Source organism: Hyposmocoma kahamanoa, unplaced genomic scaffold (genome assembly GCF_003589595.1).
Source record: "Hyposmocoma kahamanoa isolate Upper Pololo Valley unplaced genomic scaffold, ASM358959v1 66, whole genome shotgun sequence".
Classification (NCBI taxonomy): Eukaryota; Metazoa; Arthropoda; class Insecta; order Lepidoptera; family Cosmopterigidae; genus Hyposmocoma; species Hyposmocoma kahamanoa.
Window position 1 is genome coordinate 21,516,378 of NW_020653854.1, and position 16,518 is coordinate 21,532,895.

Sequence of the window (16,518 nt, forward strand, 5' to 3'; positions counted from 1 at the left end):
CCCGGGGGCCGGTCTCGCACCACGGCGTGACGGACGACAAATTGCAACATGGGAACACCTGTCAGCGCACGGCTATAATGTCCTTATCCAAATAAAGGTTGGAAAGCATTCGCCGCATAATTTATATACTACAACTACCGAGACATCAACTTTTGAAAGGAAAAACATTTTATAAAACACAATCGATCAAACGGCTGCAGTAGCAAACATCAACATTTTATTGCTGTGCAATTACGGGTAACTAAGTAATCAAGTAAGTAATACAAGTTCTGCTATAAATAGAGAGTACGTGCTTAATGGATGTCCCCCGGGACGTCTCCGTCCGTCCATTGCATTTGATCTGAGCGACGTTATCCGTTCAGTAGCTACAGGCTTACACAGTGTCTCCCTGGCTCATTGCCCACTAACCCGTGGCCCGGAGTGCATCTCCGAACGGTGGGTGGCCGCGACAAAAAAAGATATATTCATAAGAACGCATTGGAGCGAAAAACACGTGACTGTCACCAGAACCAATCGTTCGCGCCCTTTTATATCCGAGATCATAGTCCAAATTGTACGAGTGAACAGTTTAGATAGAGACTACTTTAGACGCCATAACTGACTTCATATTAATTATATAATGTTACACAGTCACAGTTTTTAAGTAATGCTCACAGACTTCTCGTTTGTAACCACAGAAGTGTATAAGTAAACAATTCCGTAAATCTTTCCCAATTTCTTCGTAGTTTTCATAACGAAGTTATTAAAATCTTTTTGTTGTTAAACAGGGAAATTGCATAATTGCTAGTATTGCTAAGGAAATTATATTACAACATATTACATTTGCTATAAATAAGGATCCAGGCCATCACCCTGTGTAAACAATAAGGTCATTCCTACTTCACTTGTCTCTAATAAGTTCCATTGACTCATTGGATTGGTTACGCATTAGCACGAATTGAACAAATCATGAATCGACACTACTTAGAATTCCGAGTGTTGTTTAGCCAACAGATTGCCTAGTAAACTATTGTTTATGAAAGAGCAACAGTTGGTCCCGTTATTTTCTCCAGTTTAGTTCGTAGACTCGTATAATGAATAAACGGAAATTCCAAGCTCATTATTTAAAATAACACTTAATTGGTGTATAATTGTTTATAATACGAAATACATTTTGGCTGCTACAATGCAGGGGTAACATTAATAAACATTAGAAAATTTACTTTCGTTTGTAATTACGTAACTTTAAGGGTCTGGTAGAATGATATAGTGAGAATAATGTACTGGAGATTGTATCTTAATACAACAGATTAAAGGTATTGACGCTGGACTGGCGGCGTCACGCTCGGCCGAGCGTGGCTGCTTCCAAGGCTGTAACACGATTTGGAGCCTCTCGCCTCAAGCTAACTGCCCCGAGTAACAGATTTTAATATAACCATAAACATCAGTGTTTAACTCGATCTACCCACGTGTACGATGACTCATAGAGGTTACTCGGCAATGTTATAGTTGTTATCATTTCTAGTTTTATATTTTTTTATTTCCATGGGAAATTATTATTATAAGTGTAAGCTATATGAAACTACGTAATAAATTAAGCCACAGTATATGGAAAACGCATTTTCATGTTTATTTTTTCAGTATGTATCAAAAATTACCAATATTACCCTACTTTGAAGGGTAAAGGTGTTGGAGAAGCTACAGGCAAATGTGACTGGGTCAACTTTATATGTCAGGTTGACGGATGCAGTGGCGGTGCCTCTCAGATCTTTGCGATTTAAAACTCTAGAGTGGTGCTGCAACTGCCATAAATAGGCGTATCGCATCGTCCCGACTCTCTCTTGTCATTCCTCATGTCTGAGGATCGTGGTCAGCTCAAGATCGTGCCTACTTCAAGGAGTATTAGTATAATAATTTACTGTCAAATAAGTAATATTCGACCAAATGCCCTTGAACTGCCTCTGTGGCCGAACGGTTACTATGACTGCCACGAAGAGGTCCTGGGTTCGATTCCCAGGCCGAGATAAATATGTGTGTGGCCTACATTTATTTCTGGTTATTTTTAGATTATATATATGGTTGTCTATGTGTGGCCCATGGCACCCGCGACACAGGTTTACCCTAATGCGGGGCTATGAGTGTGTTGCATTATTATTATTATTAAATTGAAAGACGCTTTTCAATATGGTCGAGTATTACTTATTTGACAGTTATTATTTCGAACGGATGTCGAACGGAGAACGCGAGTACAGGGCCTGGGGGGCTACTCTCGATCTCCGTCCGACATCCGTCCGAAACAATTACTGTCAAATAAGTAATATTCGACAAAATTAAAAGACAAGTATCCAGTATGAAGCTTCATTCGCATCACGCGTCTCTTCATTTGATCAAGTATTGCTTAATTGGCAGTAATTGTTTCGGATGGATGTCAGACGGAGAGTAGACCCCCTGAAACGGGTGATCTGTCGCCATCTGTTGCTATCCATCGCGTCCCTTACGACCATGCAAAATTTGGAGGATGATGAGTCCTTCATTTTTAACAGACTTCAAAATAAGGAGGTTTTCAATTCGACTGCTTGTTTTTTTGTATGTATGTTACGCGATAACTCCGACATTTGTGAACCGATTTTGATGATTATTTTTTTGTTGGAAAGAGGGTAACTCAGATGTAGTCTCATTTAAATTGGAAGAAAATATTCCATCTCTAAGGGTGGCAAACTAGGGGATGAATGGCTTTTTTGGTCGGTTTTTTAGTACTGTTTTTTTGTCGATTCATCTTGTTGGTGCACGACCTCGTAATCGCTTTCCTTCCGTATTTGCAACTACAATCAGTTTCTCCAAAACTTTCGTCTCTGCGCATAATCCGAAACATGAAAGAATGCGTTGGTGGCATATAATGGACACCAATTGGAGCTGAGAGAGGATTGATGCATTGGTACGTTTAGTGTACATCAATTCTTTGTCTTTCGTCCCGACATTGGTCGCAATATCTCTTTAAACAAAGACTATCATTACAAATTGAGTTTCTAATTGCCATGAGTGTCGAAATAGTAGCCTGAAATTGATCTAACATGTCATAATGGGTAATAACAGTTATTATCACATGAAGGCTTCATGCATGGGTGGAACATGAGATCTTGTTATAGGAATAAACCAACCTAACTATACTATAACCATTTATGCTAACTATAGGATACGGTTACACGTAACGAAGTAGGATGGTTTTCAGCTTTTGAAATTAGTAATTTCATAACAATAGTATAGTTGAATGCCTACTAAGTAGAACTAAATCATCATCATCAACTCATTTATGCGTCCTACTACTGGGCACGGGTCTCCTCTCAGGATAGGGCTTAGGCCATAGTCCGCCACCCTGGCTCAACGCGGATGGGGGACTTCACACGTTTTCCGAAGTTTGTGGACCTTCTTCGACGTGCAGGTTTTATCACGATGTTTCCTTCACCGAAAATCTCGTGGTAAATTTAAAATTGAGTTTTGCACATAAATTCCGAGAAACTCAGAGGTGTCCGGATTCGAATCCACGGCTTCTGCTTGACAGGCGGTAGGTCAAACCTTTAGGTTACCACGGCTTCAAAAACTAAATGCCTAAACAAATGCCACATTTTGTCATAAAACAGTAAAAATAAATAAATAAAAAAGTGTTTATTTCTCAAATTTCCTACATACGTAGATGAGGTTTTCCCTTTAAGCAAACTTATGCTTGTGTTGGGAAAGCCTCACAACTTCCTTGAGCTTACATTGAAAACTTATAAGCAATGAATGGGTTACTTATAATAATTACTCAAAGAATGTTTAGTGCGCAGTAAGCGTAGCAAGTGTTGTGTACATGTAAATTTTTGTATTTGATGCGGAGGGTGAACTCATTGCGAAATGTGTGGGATTCCTGAGGGTGCACATCATTTGCTCATGGAGTATGTTCGGACGGAACATATCAGGGCGCGGTTATTTGCACAGGTTGGTTTCCGTACATTTAATGTTAGGTGGTTTCAATCTGTTTTGTCGGAGCCAAAATGTAGTACCGCGGAGGTTTTGTATACATATTAGGTTAGGTAGTATTTTAATTTATCTGTCTGGATTTTATTAAGTGTTTTCTTGAGGTATCGTTTTTCTAATGGGGCTGACATGTTCAATAACGATCAAAGCCGCTAAATAAATAAAGAGTAAAAAACAAAATATTGTGTTGTGTGTGCGTGCGTGCGTGTATGCGTGCGTGTGCATGTATGTCATAAAACAGTGCTTAACAGAAAAAGTTCAACGAGTGCAGGGTTAACTTACAAATGCGACTTTATACTCGTAATTGTGTCTGCGTGATTCCGAGCAATATCAGTGTAGAATTAATAAATGTGTGGGAATCTCTCCATTATATCGTAACTGCTGTCAGTTTATGAGGTAACATCGTGAGCATTAAGACAATGACACTGCACGGGAGCTCGTCTGTAGAACGGTATTGCATTCGCGAGTATATTGGAATTATGATAATACCTGCGATTGAATCATAAGAAAGTATATCAACTTAATTACTTAACGTTCTGTACCGTGACGAACCTCAGATTTTGTCAAGTTGCGATACTGAGTAACCGCTCTAAATTACATAATGTTTTGTTCATACTGAGTACGCCATCATGAGGCTTAACCCCTTCATGACCAGTACTTAAATAGTACCGTACACTAAAATGTCAATAATTTTGTTGCCGTGGTGGATATATTGATTTAATATAAAATGTTCAATATAATGTAAATCATTAAATTTTTATCGAGTTCTTAGGTTTTCGCGATTGTTACAAATAGGAAATGAAACTATTTTTTCGGATCTAAATAGCCATAGACATAGGCATACTTTTATTGGCACAACAGTTTACATACAAATCATTATTCGGGACTTAGCATATGCTACAGTAACTTACTTACCACAGCGCTGATTTTCAGTATATATACAGTATATGAAATATATATATATTTCAAACAAACCGACGATTCCGGCCCTTTAAAAGTCCCAGAGTCACGGGTGACTGTGACAAAGAGACCTGTGAAGGGCCCGAAACGTTGGTTAATTTGAAAAAACAAATAAATATTTGTTTTTTTAAATCAGATAAGAAAAAATACTTCATTTTCTATAATTAAATTTTGTCAGTACGTTTTGTTGATACTTCTCTATAGAAAAGCAGTAGGCGGAAATTATATTGAGAGCACTCGCAAATCGCACAGTAAAGCCCGTAGTTGGTTTTTTGAGATCATATTCTGATATTTAATTGTATGGTGAACGCCGTTACTGTCCACGAACGAGTTAAGTTCCTTCTTAGTAAGAACACTGTGATCCCCAGGAGATAAAAAGTCGTTGTTAAAGAATTATAGTAGCATATTTTCAGCTTCACCATTAACCTTTTACGAGGCATATTATGGCGAGTTTAGTTTTTATCAGTACAGAGCAGTTGGTTAACCTTTCCACTTTAAATCGGTTTTAGCGCTAAAACTTTTCCAATAGGTTTAAACAGCTAGAAGTCGCGAAATCGGTTTTAGTCGGCTTTGGTACGTGCGGCGCAATTTGTCAGGCGGTGTTCCTCGCTGTCTGAGTGTCTGGCGGAGTGGCGGGTTGGCTCAGAGTTGGTAGCAACTGCGGAAAGAGTTTGTAAGCCGCACACGTCACGATGGTCGTGACCTCGCCGGTTCAACGAACGCACCCGTCACCGACCACACCGTCACACCGCGCGCGCAACGCGATGCGTCAACTCTTGCGCCGACGATGACGAATGAGTTACTAAATAGGTTTATGAAAATGGTTAACATAAAAGTATGTTTGGTTATTTTAGAGATATCAAGCGTAGGTATGTAGAGAATTTAATTAAATTTTATCATTATGTAGCAGCGTAAGGATATAACCGGTTTTAAACGGTGCAATATTACAGTGTGTGTTTATTCGTAATAAGAGCAAACAACGGAATTACGCAATCGCCGAAACAACAATAACTATCAGACGATAACGGCATTCTGAACCAAGGATCTCATCTTTTGATGAAATTAGAAAGCCGCTTAATTAACCCCTTTAATTGGCAGTAATTGATATGTCACAGATTTAGTCGAGCGTGGGTTGAAGGGTGGCCTTCAAAGTGTGAGTAAACCAGTGAAAAGTCACCTAGGGTGGAATACTGATACAGGAAAAAAACAATTTATTATACTTCTATGTGACGATCCCGTGGTCTAATGATTTACATTGTGGGCGCGGGATGCGGAGGTCCCGAGTCCGATTCCCGGTATGACCAATTTGGGAAATGAACTTTTCTAAACGGGTACTGGTTTGGGTGTTCCGGGAAGTGTCCCAGAATTCCGTTGCTCTAGTATTTATAGTACAAGGAATTTCTTTGAGAACTGAGACCAGGCAATTGGTGTGTTTGTCTGGTACATATTATTATTATTAGAGATGCGCCGAGTACAAGTTTTACCGAGTAACCGAGTACCGAATATTACTCGGTTTAACATTTGCCAAGCCGAGTACTCAGCCGAGTTACTCTGTTCGTAACAACCGGAACGCGATGATCCTAAAAGTCCCATTGCTCTAGAATTAAACCGATATGTCAATGAAGTTTATTGTCGCGAGTGCAGAGTCCTTGGTGAGAGTTCCAATGGTGGGCAGGGCATAAAACAAGATATCCAAAACTGGCACAGTTAGTACCAGTGTTTTTATGTGCAACTGCAAGCACTGTATATAGCGAGCGGTTATTTTCCGAAGAGGGTAATGTGTATGAAGAAAAAAGGAACAGACTATTACCTGAACGCGCAGAAAGCCTTGTATTCCTACATCATAACTTGCCTTTGTTAAATTTTAACTATTAATAATGTAAACTTTATTTTTAAATTACTTAATTGTTCCAAATTGTTGCAATTATCTAGAATTTCTAATAATAAATCTCTTTTGATTATTTTAAATATATTCTTGATTTTACTTTATTAGTCTATATAGCTATATATAGCTGTGATGCTTTATTTTAACCGAGTACTCTTCTCATGAACCGAGTTATTCGGCCGAGTACGAGTAGTAAAAAAACAGCTGAGCACACCGAGTACCTAGTAGCAAACGAGTATTCGGAGCATCTCTAATTATTATGATTATTGTAGGGAGTTTTATAGATTTCTTTGTACAGGGTCAAGAGCACGTCAAGCTTGACACTTAAGACTTAAATCCAACTCTATCCCGCTTACGATAAGAGCGGTCCAAAGTACAAAGTGTCAAGCGTGATGTGCTCTTGACTGTACTCTTGATTTATTTAGGGGTTTTGATCATTAATGAATATGTCTGCACCATTGTAAAAACAATACATAAAGAAAACACTTAATAGAATCTAAACAGATGAATCAGAATACTAAGTAACCAAACATGTATCCACTTGTTGGCTCAGACAATACAATAGTAAAAAATACGAATTCCAACACTTTAAAAATCAAGCATAAGGAAATTAAATGTTATATTGTTTTAAAAATAAATTTCCGACAGCTGTGTTTGCACTTTGTTGAGATTCGGGGCATTCGTGTCGGATAAACGGCCCTTTCAGAAAAATATCTCTTGTCGGATAGCCAGACAGCGAACATTGTTCTTGAAGGCGTAATAATACCTACAGATAAGGGTATACGAGATCCTCTCTCTCACTTTTACCGACGCCGTTCACAACAGGAATAGCCGAAAACGGACCATTTTGCTGGCTGTTTCACACGATCTACCCTAGATTCCAGGTAACTAGGACAGGGCAAGAATAAATCAACTTGCGTTGCGGCGAGGCCGACACGTAACCACGTCAATGTTTGTAAAAATCCTTGATGGATAATTGTAACAATTATACATATCAGACTACAACTTTAATAAAGCAAAGAGACCAAAAAAGGATGTAGCAGATGAAGTGCAAAAATACGTTATAAGTGTAGGAGCTAGGTCAAAGTATTGAACTCCCACGTTACTGATCGTCACAAGCGTAACCTATGAATGCAAATAGATATTATAAAGTGGATATTTCCTCCCGGCCATTCGGCTGTATACAGTCGCAGTGGGTAGCGAAATAGTCGCGTATGGGATGACGCTGTGATTGTTAAATTTCGAATGTTAACTGATTACCAAGACAGTTTTTTTAGTAAATAGATTCTTATCGTCGGAGGTAGTGCAATTACGCGTAACTAGCATTTGATTATGAGTCTCCATTTTGGTAATTTAGACGCCAAGTCAAATCCGCGTAAACGTCGTGGCAACCAAATTAGCGTGATTTACAGGAATCTATTATTATTAGTCCTTAGACAACATAAATTAATTATTACTGTGCAAAAATGAAAGTCGTAGCCATTGAAATGGCCTACATTTATTTCTCTCGTGAGTTTGGGTGTAATTTGTGTTTGTCTATGATGTGTCCATGGCACACGCGACACAGGGTTTCCCTAGTGCGGGGCTATGTTGAGTGTGTGCGTTATTATTATTATTATTATTTTACCAATACTACATACGCGGATTTACACTATCCCCGACGTTATGTTGACAATCTAGATTTTACTGAGATGGACGTAGATATCAGGAATTACGTTACGTACGGAAGACGTTTAACACGTCATCAACGCATTGTCGTGGAGAGATCTCTTATACTTCCACCACACTAGCTCAATACGGCATCATCATTTTTGTGTGACGTTTACTTTCACCGTTAACACAAATAATAATTAGCAAATTATTATACACATTCAGTAATGCAGGCCTGTAGAAAAATCGAACAATACCTTTTATAAAAATAAAGCATTATTTCCACTAGGCTATAACTACCTTTCATTGCTGAAGAAATTAGAAGAAATTACTAATAAAGAAGTAGTCGCCTGTTACTTTTATGACCTTCATTGTTAAAAGAAATTTTACTGACTGCCTTCTGCGTAACACGGGGCGTTCTGTTATTAGCCTTACTAACTAATAGAATTTATTTTTGTTACATTCTGTGTTGATTGTTAGAAATAAACGTGTGTTTACAGGTATGTGATTTAAATAAAGAATATTGAAACGAATGAACCGCCGCCTTTTCACTCGCATAAAAATCTTTAAGTGGTTATGCGAGGAAAGTGTGACATAGAAAAGAGCTCGCAATACTCGTATCTAAGGCTTCAAACATGATTTACGAATTCGGAACTGGTTTTTCGCAACAAGTGTATAGATGCTACCAAGAGACGGCGAAAGTAGTACAAGATACCTATCAATTATGTGCTTTTAATGTATGTTGAGCGTTTACTTATAATTTACTATTAATATTATTACTGGAACTATAATTTTAACATTATTCAGAAAATTGAATAGGTACGAAAATGAATAATGATTGAGTGAAATATTACATGGATTTAATGTGGATGCAGAACAAGATGAAATAAAAAGAGAAATACAGCAAATCGAGACTCAGTAATGGAATAAGAATACTATTTATCATATACTAAATCTATGCTATTTATAATCTGATAATGGTCAGAAGTATAATTTTAGTTAAATGTTATCATGAAAGAAAAATACACATAATATGCTATAAGTTTTTTTTGGACCAGAGATGCACAGAGCTGGAAAACTTTGGCACGAGGAAAAGGAGGCCTCCTTTACTCAGCAGTGGGTAATATAGGGCTGAAAATGATGATGATGAGTTTTTAAAGTACACACTGTATGCAGTAACTTTGACAGTTTAATTTCTTCATCACAATCTTTTTGGGTGGGGGAACTTCCTAAAGTATAAATCTACATCCGCTTTGTATAGACTGAACACATAAATTAGGACCAAAACAGTTCATTACGTGATAAAAACATTCCAAAGTCAAAGTCAAAGTCAAAGATTATTTTATTCCATAGGTAAAATAAATTTACACTTGAAAACAAATCCAAGAATAAGTAGTTATCAGGATAAGAGCTTTCTCAGATTATGGACTTTTATTGTATTCTAGCCCCAGCAGTTTCATACAGTGTAAACATCTACTATATTACATGTAACATAATGTTGTTATAGACTTTTCTTTTTTCAAATTTGAACGAAATTTTAAATATTTTAAAGGCCATTTCCCTACAGTTGACTTTTTGTTTCATTTTTACTTGTATACAATGCACTGTATGATGCAACATGTATAATGTAGCAAAATTATATGTTAATGTTAGAAAACAATGTATTCATTTACCACTCAACATTGTCACTAAATTACTTATTCTTTTAGTGCTTAGAATACTCCGAAGAAATGTACTTCTTCTACCTGCAATTTTCCATCAACTATTTGTTATATAAATCTCAAGCCAAGCATTTCAGAATTGGTGTTTTCTTATGCATTACTTCTAATCTTCACTACCTCCTTTAATTGTAGCATTCATTTATATCCAGTCAGACAAATCAAAGATTTCAAGTGTATATTGCTGACTGAAGATCTTGCCAAAATATTAGCAAAACTATGACCTCTTGTAATAGGAGAAAAAGAGTAACACATACAAAATACCCGCAAGTAGATAAGCAGGTACAAGCCTGATACATACCTACACCATGATTACAAGTCAGATTTATTTACTTTTTTTCACACAAACACACCAATTGCCTGGTCTCAAAGTAGGGAATTTGCTGTACTATGAGTACCAGAGCAACGGAATTCTGGGGCACTTCCCAGAACACTCAGACCAGTACCCGTTTACAAAAGTTCATTTCCCAAGTCGGTCATACTGGGAATCGAACCCGGGACCTCCGCATCCAGAATCCACAATTTAAACCGTTAGACCACTGAGGTCGCTAAATATATAATATGAATATTCGATAAGGAAAAATTGTATATTGTTATGTACATTTGATTATATTTTAATTACACAATGTATGTGGTCATAGTTGTATAATTATATAAAGAAATATATAAGGACAATTATAATAACTGAACTCTCTGACCCTTATATTTATTGAACCAGTAGCAATAATTTAGATTAGGCAGACGAGATTTAATTTTAATTTTCCGTGCTATGAGTAACAAAATTGACATCATCACTGATGAACCAGAACCAATTCAGAATAGTGTTCAGTTCAGTAATCAAATCCTTCTTCAAGCTTCATCAAGTGCCCGTAATGCTACGTGTTGGGCCATAGAACTAGTCAAACTATCAGCGATTTTTAAATCTCAAAATGGCATACATGGTATTTTTATCAATTTATCATATAAAGAAAACACAGGCAAAGGTTTGTATGGAAGTACATCTTTAATGCATGAAACTAATTTTGTTTAGTAAAAAACACTATATTAAAAGAAGATCATTGCTAGGCTTTGTCGATAAGTATTAAAATACGAAAATTGTGATCTACTATTGTAGATCCTCAGAAATTTCTAACCTATTAAAATCTCTAATGCTCCAGTTTAGAAAGAACTAGTCAATACACCAATTTCTGATACCACTTTGTAAATCGTTCAGAAAAAAACCTGTACAGGAAATGAAACTATAAGAACTTGATAAGAACTCAATACACAATTTATTCATGAATTACAGCATTTTCTTTCCATAACAATTACGGACAGATGGGGATTTATTTATTATTATTACACTTCTCAGTAGCCACAATGAGTAGGTGTGTGTTGATGACTTCAACCTTCTTAAATAATGGTTTGTATTTTACTTTTTCTGTATTACTAATTTTTTTTGTATGTTCTGCTACATAGCCAGTCATACTTTGGTGTGAATTGAGAAACATGATGGAGAAAGCATACCGTCGTTATTATCGAATACGGATATACCAAGTGGCTTTTTGTGTAGAGGTCTTACGAAAACGAAATTATTGACATCGCCAGGCACTTACCACTTTCGATGTACGGCAAGGCGAGCAGCAGAAAGGCAATATATCCAATTTCACTAAACATTGTCGCTTCCAAAAACACACTTCTAATATCACGAAGTCATTGCACATCCAGCTGATTTTCACATCACACAAAACCTTTGTCTGTTTTTGACAGAATCGCATGCGCGCGTTCACTAAATATTTTTTATTTACATTACATTAAATCCTAATCTCGGCACACTGTACACAACTAATTAAACACTAACAATGCCATTTACAAAGTAGTCGAAACTTGTGTTGGAAACAATAAATAACAACAAAATTGTTTCCGTCATAAGGGCGGACCAATCTAAGTCCTGTACGGCAACATAAATCATAACACAAACAACCAACAATTCCACATAATCACATTATTGTCCAACGTATTGTTTGTTTAACAACGTCCTATCCATATCCTAATTACTAATTAAAAACTAATTTTTCGACAACTTTACACTCGACCGTCTGACATATTGGAAACATTGGAAATTATGGATTTGGGGTATGATCGGATACACACAGCTCAGCCAAGGACAGACCATTAAATAATGACTCGCGAAATGAGCGTTTATGATTCAAACTGTCAAGAGATGAATTATTGCGAATTTATAATTCATTTATTAATTCGCACGTTAAATCAAATACGTACTGTGGCATTATAATTGTAAGTCAATGTGTGGCATTGAGAAAACACAATTTGATAATTTAAAAAAAATACGAATAGACCTTATTGCGAATAATTTGATTATTTTTATTTAGACAGATAATACTTAATAGTGCATATTTTTATACGAGAATATGTTTAAATTGATATAGTTCTTTTTTTAATTTTCAAATCGTGTTTACTCTATTCCACAATTTTGTGTTTTGACAATATTTTGTTTCGTATGCAAATTTTCTTAATAATACAGCCATAAATAATTAGTTTGTTAGCCATAAATAATTGTATTTTCTTCTATTATATATTCTATTTTCATTTATATATTTATTCGCGATATCCCTTGTAATCTTATGTTAATAAAGTGCATTATTATTTTTACTATAAATCAATTATATAATTTAAAATCATTGATCTAAATAAAAATATTTTATGAGCACGTCACCAAACTGCCAAATTTTCTTGAGGTTAGAGCACAGAGTAGTTTGTGATTAGAGGAGCAAATATCACATCCTTTTAAAAACAGCTAAGTACATACTTAAACAATAAGGGTCCGACCCTTAGGGTCGAATTCTAGAATTCTACTCAATGCTCAAGGCAGGATTTGAGTATGATTGCTTTAAACCATACTCAAATCCTGACTTGAGCATTGAGTAGAATTTCTAGTGCTTTGAATTATACTCAAGTCAGGATTTGAATGTGGTTTAAAGCACTCGAAATTATACTCTAGTCCCTGCCATTAGGGTCGTATTTCCAGTGCTTGTGTTGCCAGTGCAACACAAGCACTGGAAATACGACCATGCAGATGCAGTACGACTCGAGTCAGGACTTGAGTACTGCAGTGAGCACTGAAAGTCATACTCAAGTGCTTGCCGTTAGGGTAGTATTTCCAGTGCTTGAAATCAAACTCAAGTCTGCTCAAATACTGACTTTAGCATTGAGTACAGTTCTGGAATACGACCCTAAGTCTTTCAGCATTCTCACCGGCTACTTTAAAATATTTTTATTTTTGAAAGATTGCCTTTCATACACCGGAAAGTGATGTTTTGTAATATTTTAACATTAAGATGAATATTATTAATCGCTATCTCAAAAAATATGTGCACTAATTTTATTTTATTTCTTACAACACAGGAACAAAAATCTTACTTCACGTGTTGAATAGAAAATATTTGTGATTTGAGTTACGTTAGTAAAAAAGACTCTTACATTTCTCATCTGAAAGATTTGATCAAACTATGCAGTATACATTTCATTTTCAGTACATTTCAATAAATCAAAATATTATGAAAATAATTAAATTCGGTGACCAACATTTAATTAATTTGGATAATATAAAGTAATAAATACTATTGTCGCGCCGTCGCGTCGGCGCCGCGTTGTTGTCGTCGTTGCTGTGAGGAAGAAAATATTATTGATGGTAAACCATAACAATTTTTTCATTTATTTACAAGGCACCAATAAAGTATGTACATCATAAATATATTACATTGTAGCGAAATACAAGTCTAATTAATAAGTAATTTACATTTCACTTTAAACAAATTAAACTAAGAATTCATCCACTGGCAATTTTGTTATCATCTATTAAGGCGAAGACACTTTTATCATGTAATCTTTTTGTTCAGTGTCACTAGCACTATTTAATTTAATCATACACTAATTCATATGATTTTGTCCGTTTTAATAGTTTACATAAAAGTAATTTTAACTTTTTTTATTGAAAAATAGTTTTTCAGGAAATAACAGATTCAATTATTTGGGCAGATTACAATCACTAAGTATGTACATACTTTAGGGTTTACCAAGTTATCAGCAGTACAGCGGGTTCACAGCACGAGATCGAATGCTGCCATGCCGTTACAAAATATCATGTATCCGAACACCGTCGACGGTTTGTTGGTTCATTCATACAGGCACAAAAAACTTTTAGATGGTGTAGGTTCATTCACTTATTCATCAACCCGCTAAAATTTAAACTGAGAAGTCATAAAGATAAAAACAGGTGGGAGAATAGTGCAAAAGTACAACTTTTGTACTATTCTTCCATCGAACTCGATTAAATTACTAAATAAGTAACATTATAATAATCCCATACCTACATCTTTTTCTTCTATAAATAGCATTCTGGCCAAAACCCCATAAACAAAAACGGAGGAAGATAAATAAATGAAATAATAATAATAATTGTTATGCGTTATACATCATGTAACTGTGATTGTAATAAATCTTTTTTAAATGAAATTTAAAAGTAATTAAAAATTAATTTTAAAATATTAACTTATATTGCATGTAATTTATTTGATATCCAATTCCAAATACCAATTATGTATGTACCTATATTACAAAAATAACAGTTCCGGTTTGTAACATTAGTCTTATAGATAGCAACTGGAAAAATTGCGGGAGCTTTTCCGCAGCATCTGGCAATCTTACACGCACACAAATGCGCATGGCCACTACAGTGCCCTTCCTATCACACATCACATCGCCAAAGAGAATTTAAGCACTACGTTTACACATCGCTTGTTGTCTATGCGCCATCTGCCTATAGTTTTGTGATGTTCATACCTTATCCACATATGATCCACATATGAAAAAATAAAAATAGTGACAGATTGCCTTTAGATAAATATTCGAAATAATACTATAATAATAGAGTTCCTTTTTTAATTAGTCAACATTGTCCAATTTTTCCTTGTTAAATCTTTCACTTATCCCTAGAAAAAGAAATCAAACAGTTTTGGAGACCTCGCCGGCCACCTAGTCGGTCCACATGTACCGACTCAGGAAGGAAAAAAAGGAAAAAATTATCAATCATCAAGAGTCCGGCTCTTTCCCGACTGTCATTGAGGCGTGCATGTATTATAATGCATTTTCTAAAATATTAATGTAAAATTTCGCGGTGTTCTTTTAATGTAATATACTATATTACTTAAAAGGAATTAATCATTATTCGGTTGGCATACAAGATTTTTTTAAATATTTGGTTGGTTCGGTTTCCAGATGAGACAAGCAACTTTAAAAAATCTTTGAATGCAGCAAGTTAGTAACTTTTAAGAAGTCTAAAAATTGTTTAAAAATCAAAATTCCGACTGCATAAATATTTACCTAGCCATTACTACTAAAAAACAATTGTTAGCTGGAAAGATAAAAAAAAACTAATCCCCAATCAAAATAGTGTGATTTTTTTATAGCCTATGACACTCCCACAATCCAGACGAATCTTTAAGACGGGACGAACACGGACGGACGGCTCGTGCGCCTGATGGTACGCCACACGCCTGTCCATAACATAACTTGCAGTGCCACTCAGAGCTCTAAATGGCTTAGATCTGAGGCGCACTGTCACTGCGCCTGTCAGCTTGAGACATAAGTTGACAAGTCCCATGTGCCTGTAATTTCACCAGCACCCTTACCCTTCAAAAGCGGAACACAGTAATTAACACATTACTATTTGGCGGCAGAGATAGATAAGGTGGCAGTACTTCCCTGGACGAACTCGTGACAAGGAGCTCTACTGCTACTAAACTATTTGACGACACCTCATATGTAAAAATCCATCAATTTGTTTAGGCTGTACAGGGAAACAGAAATGAACATACATACACTTGAAAAACATAACCCTCCCGCAATCGGGTAAAAATATAATTATATTCCGATCCATGTTACATAGCAGTGGAACACCTTAATTAGGTAATATATATTGATAGAGATACGGACGGCAGCATATCAAGCTACACATTGATGAATCTTGTTCCGTTGCAATCGAGGTGGTATTCGAACAAAAATGTATAACTTGAACTAAAGTGTTAACTGTACGGACAAAAGCAATCAAATGAAAAAGGCAAAAGCAAATAAAAAATAATGTATGAATGAAATATTCTTTATTGTACATTAAAAATTACAATGACAAAACAGAACAGTAATGTAAGTATCACAGTGTAAGATAAAGTACAACGGGCGGCCTTATTGCTAAGTAGCAATTTCTTCCAGGCAAGGATACAAATTTAACAGTTGGAATGAAATAATTATAATATA

At 35.8% G+C, this 16,518-nt stretch overlaps 1 protein-coding gene across 1 annotated transcript in view; it reads right to left on the minus strand.

The window, feature by feature from the left end:
• LOC113232056 (disintegrin and metalloproteinase domain-containing protein 10) overlaps positions 1–12,139 on the minus strand; it is a 123,576-nt gene extending 111,437 nt beyond the window's left edge. The window contains exon 1 of the mRNA XM_026466681.1: positions 11,802–12,139. Coding sequence (XP_026322466.1) covers positions 11,802–11,862 — 61 coding nt within the window. The 5' untranslated portion in view covers positions 11,863–12,139. The remainder of the gene's footprint in view (positions 1–11,801) is intronic.
• Between the last annotated feature and the right edge of the window lie 4,379 nt (positions 12,140–16,518).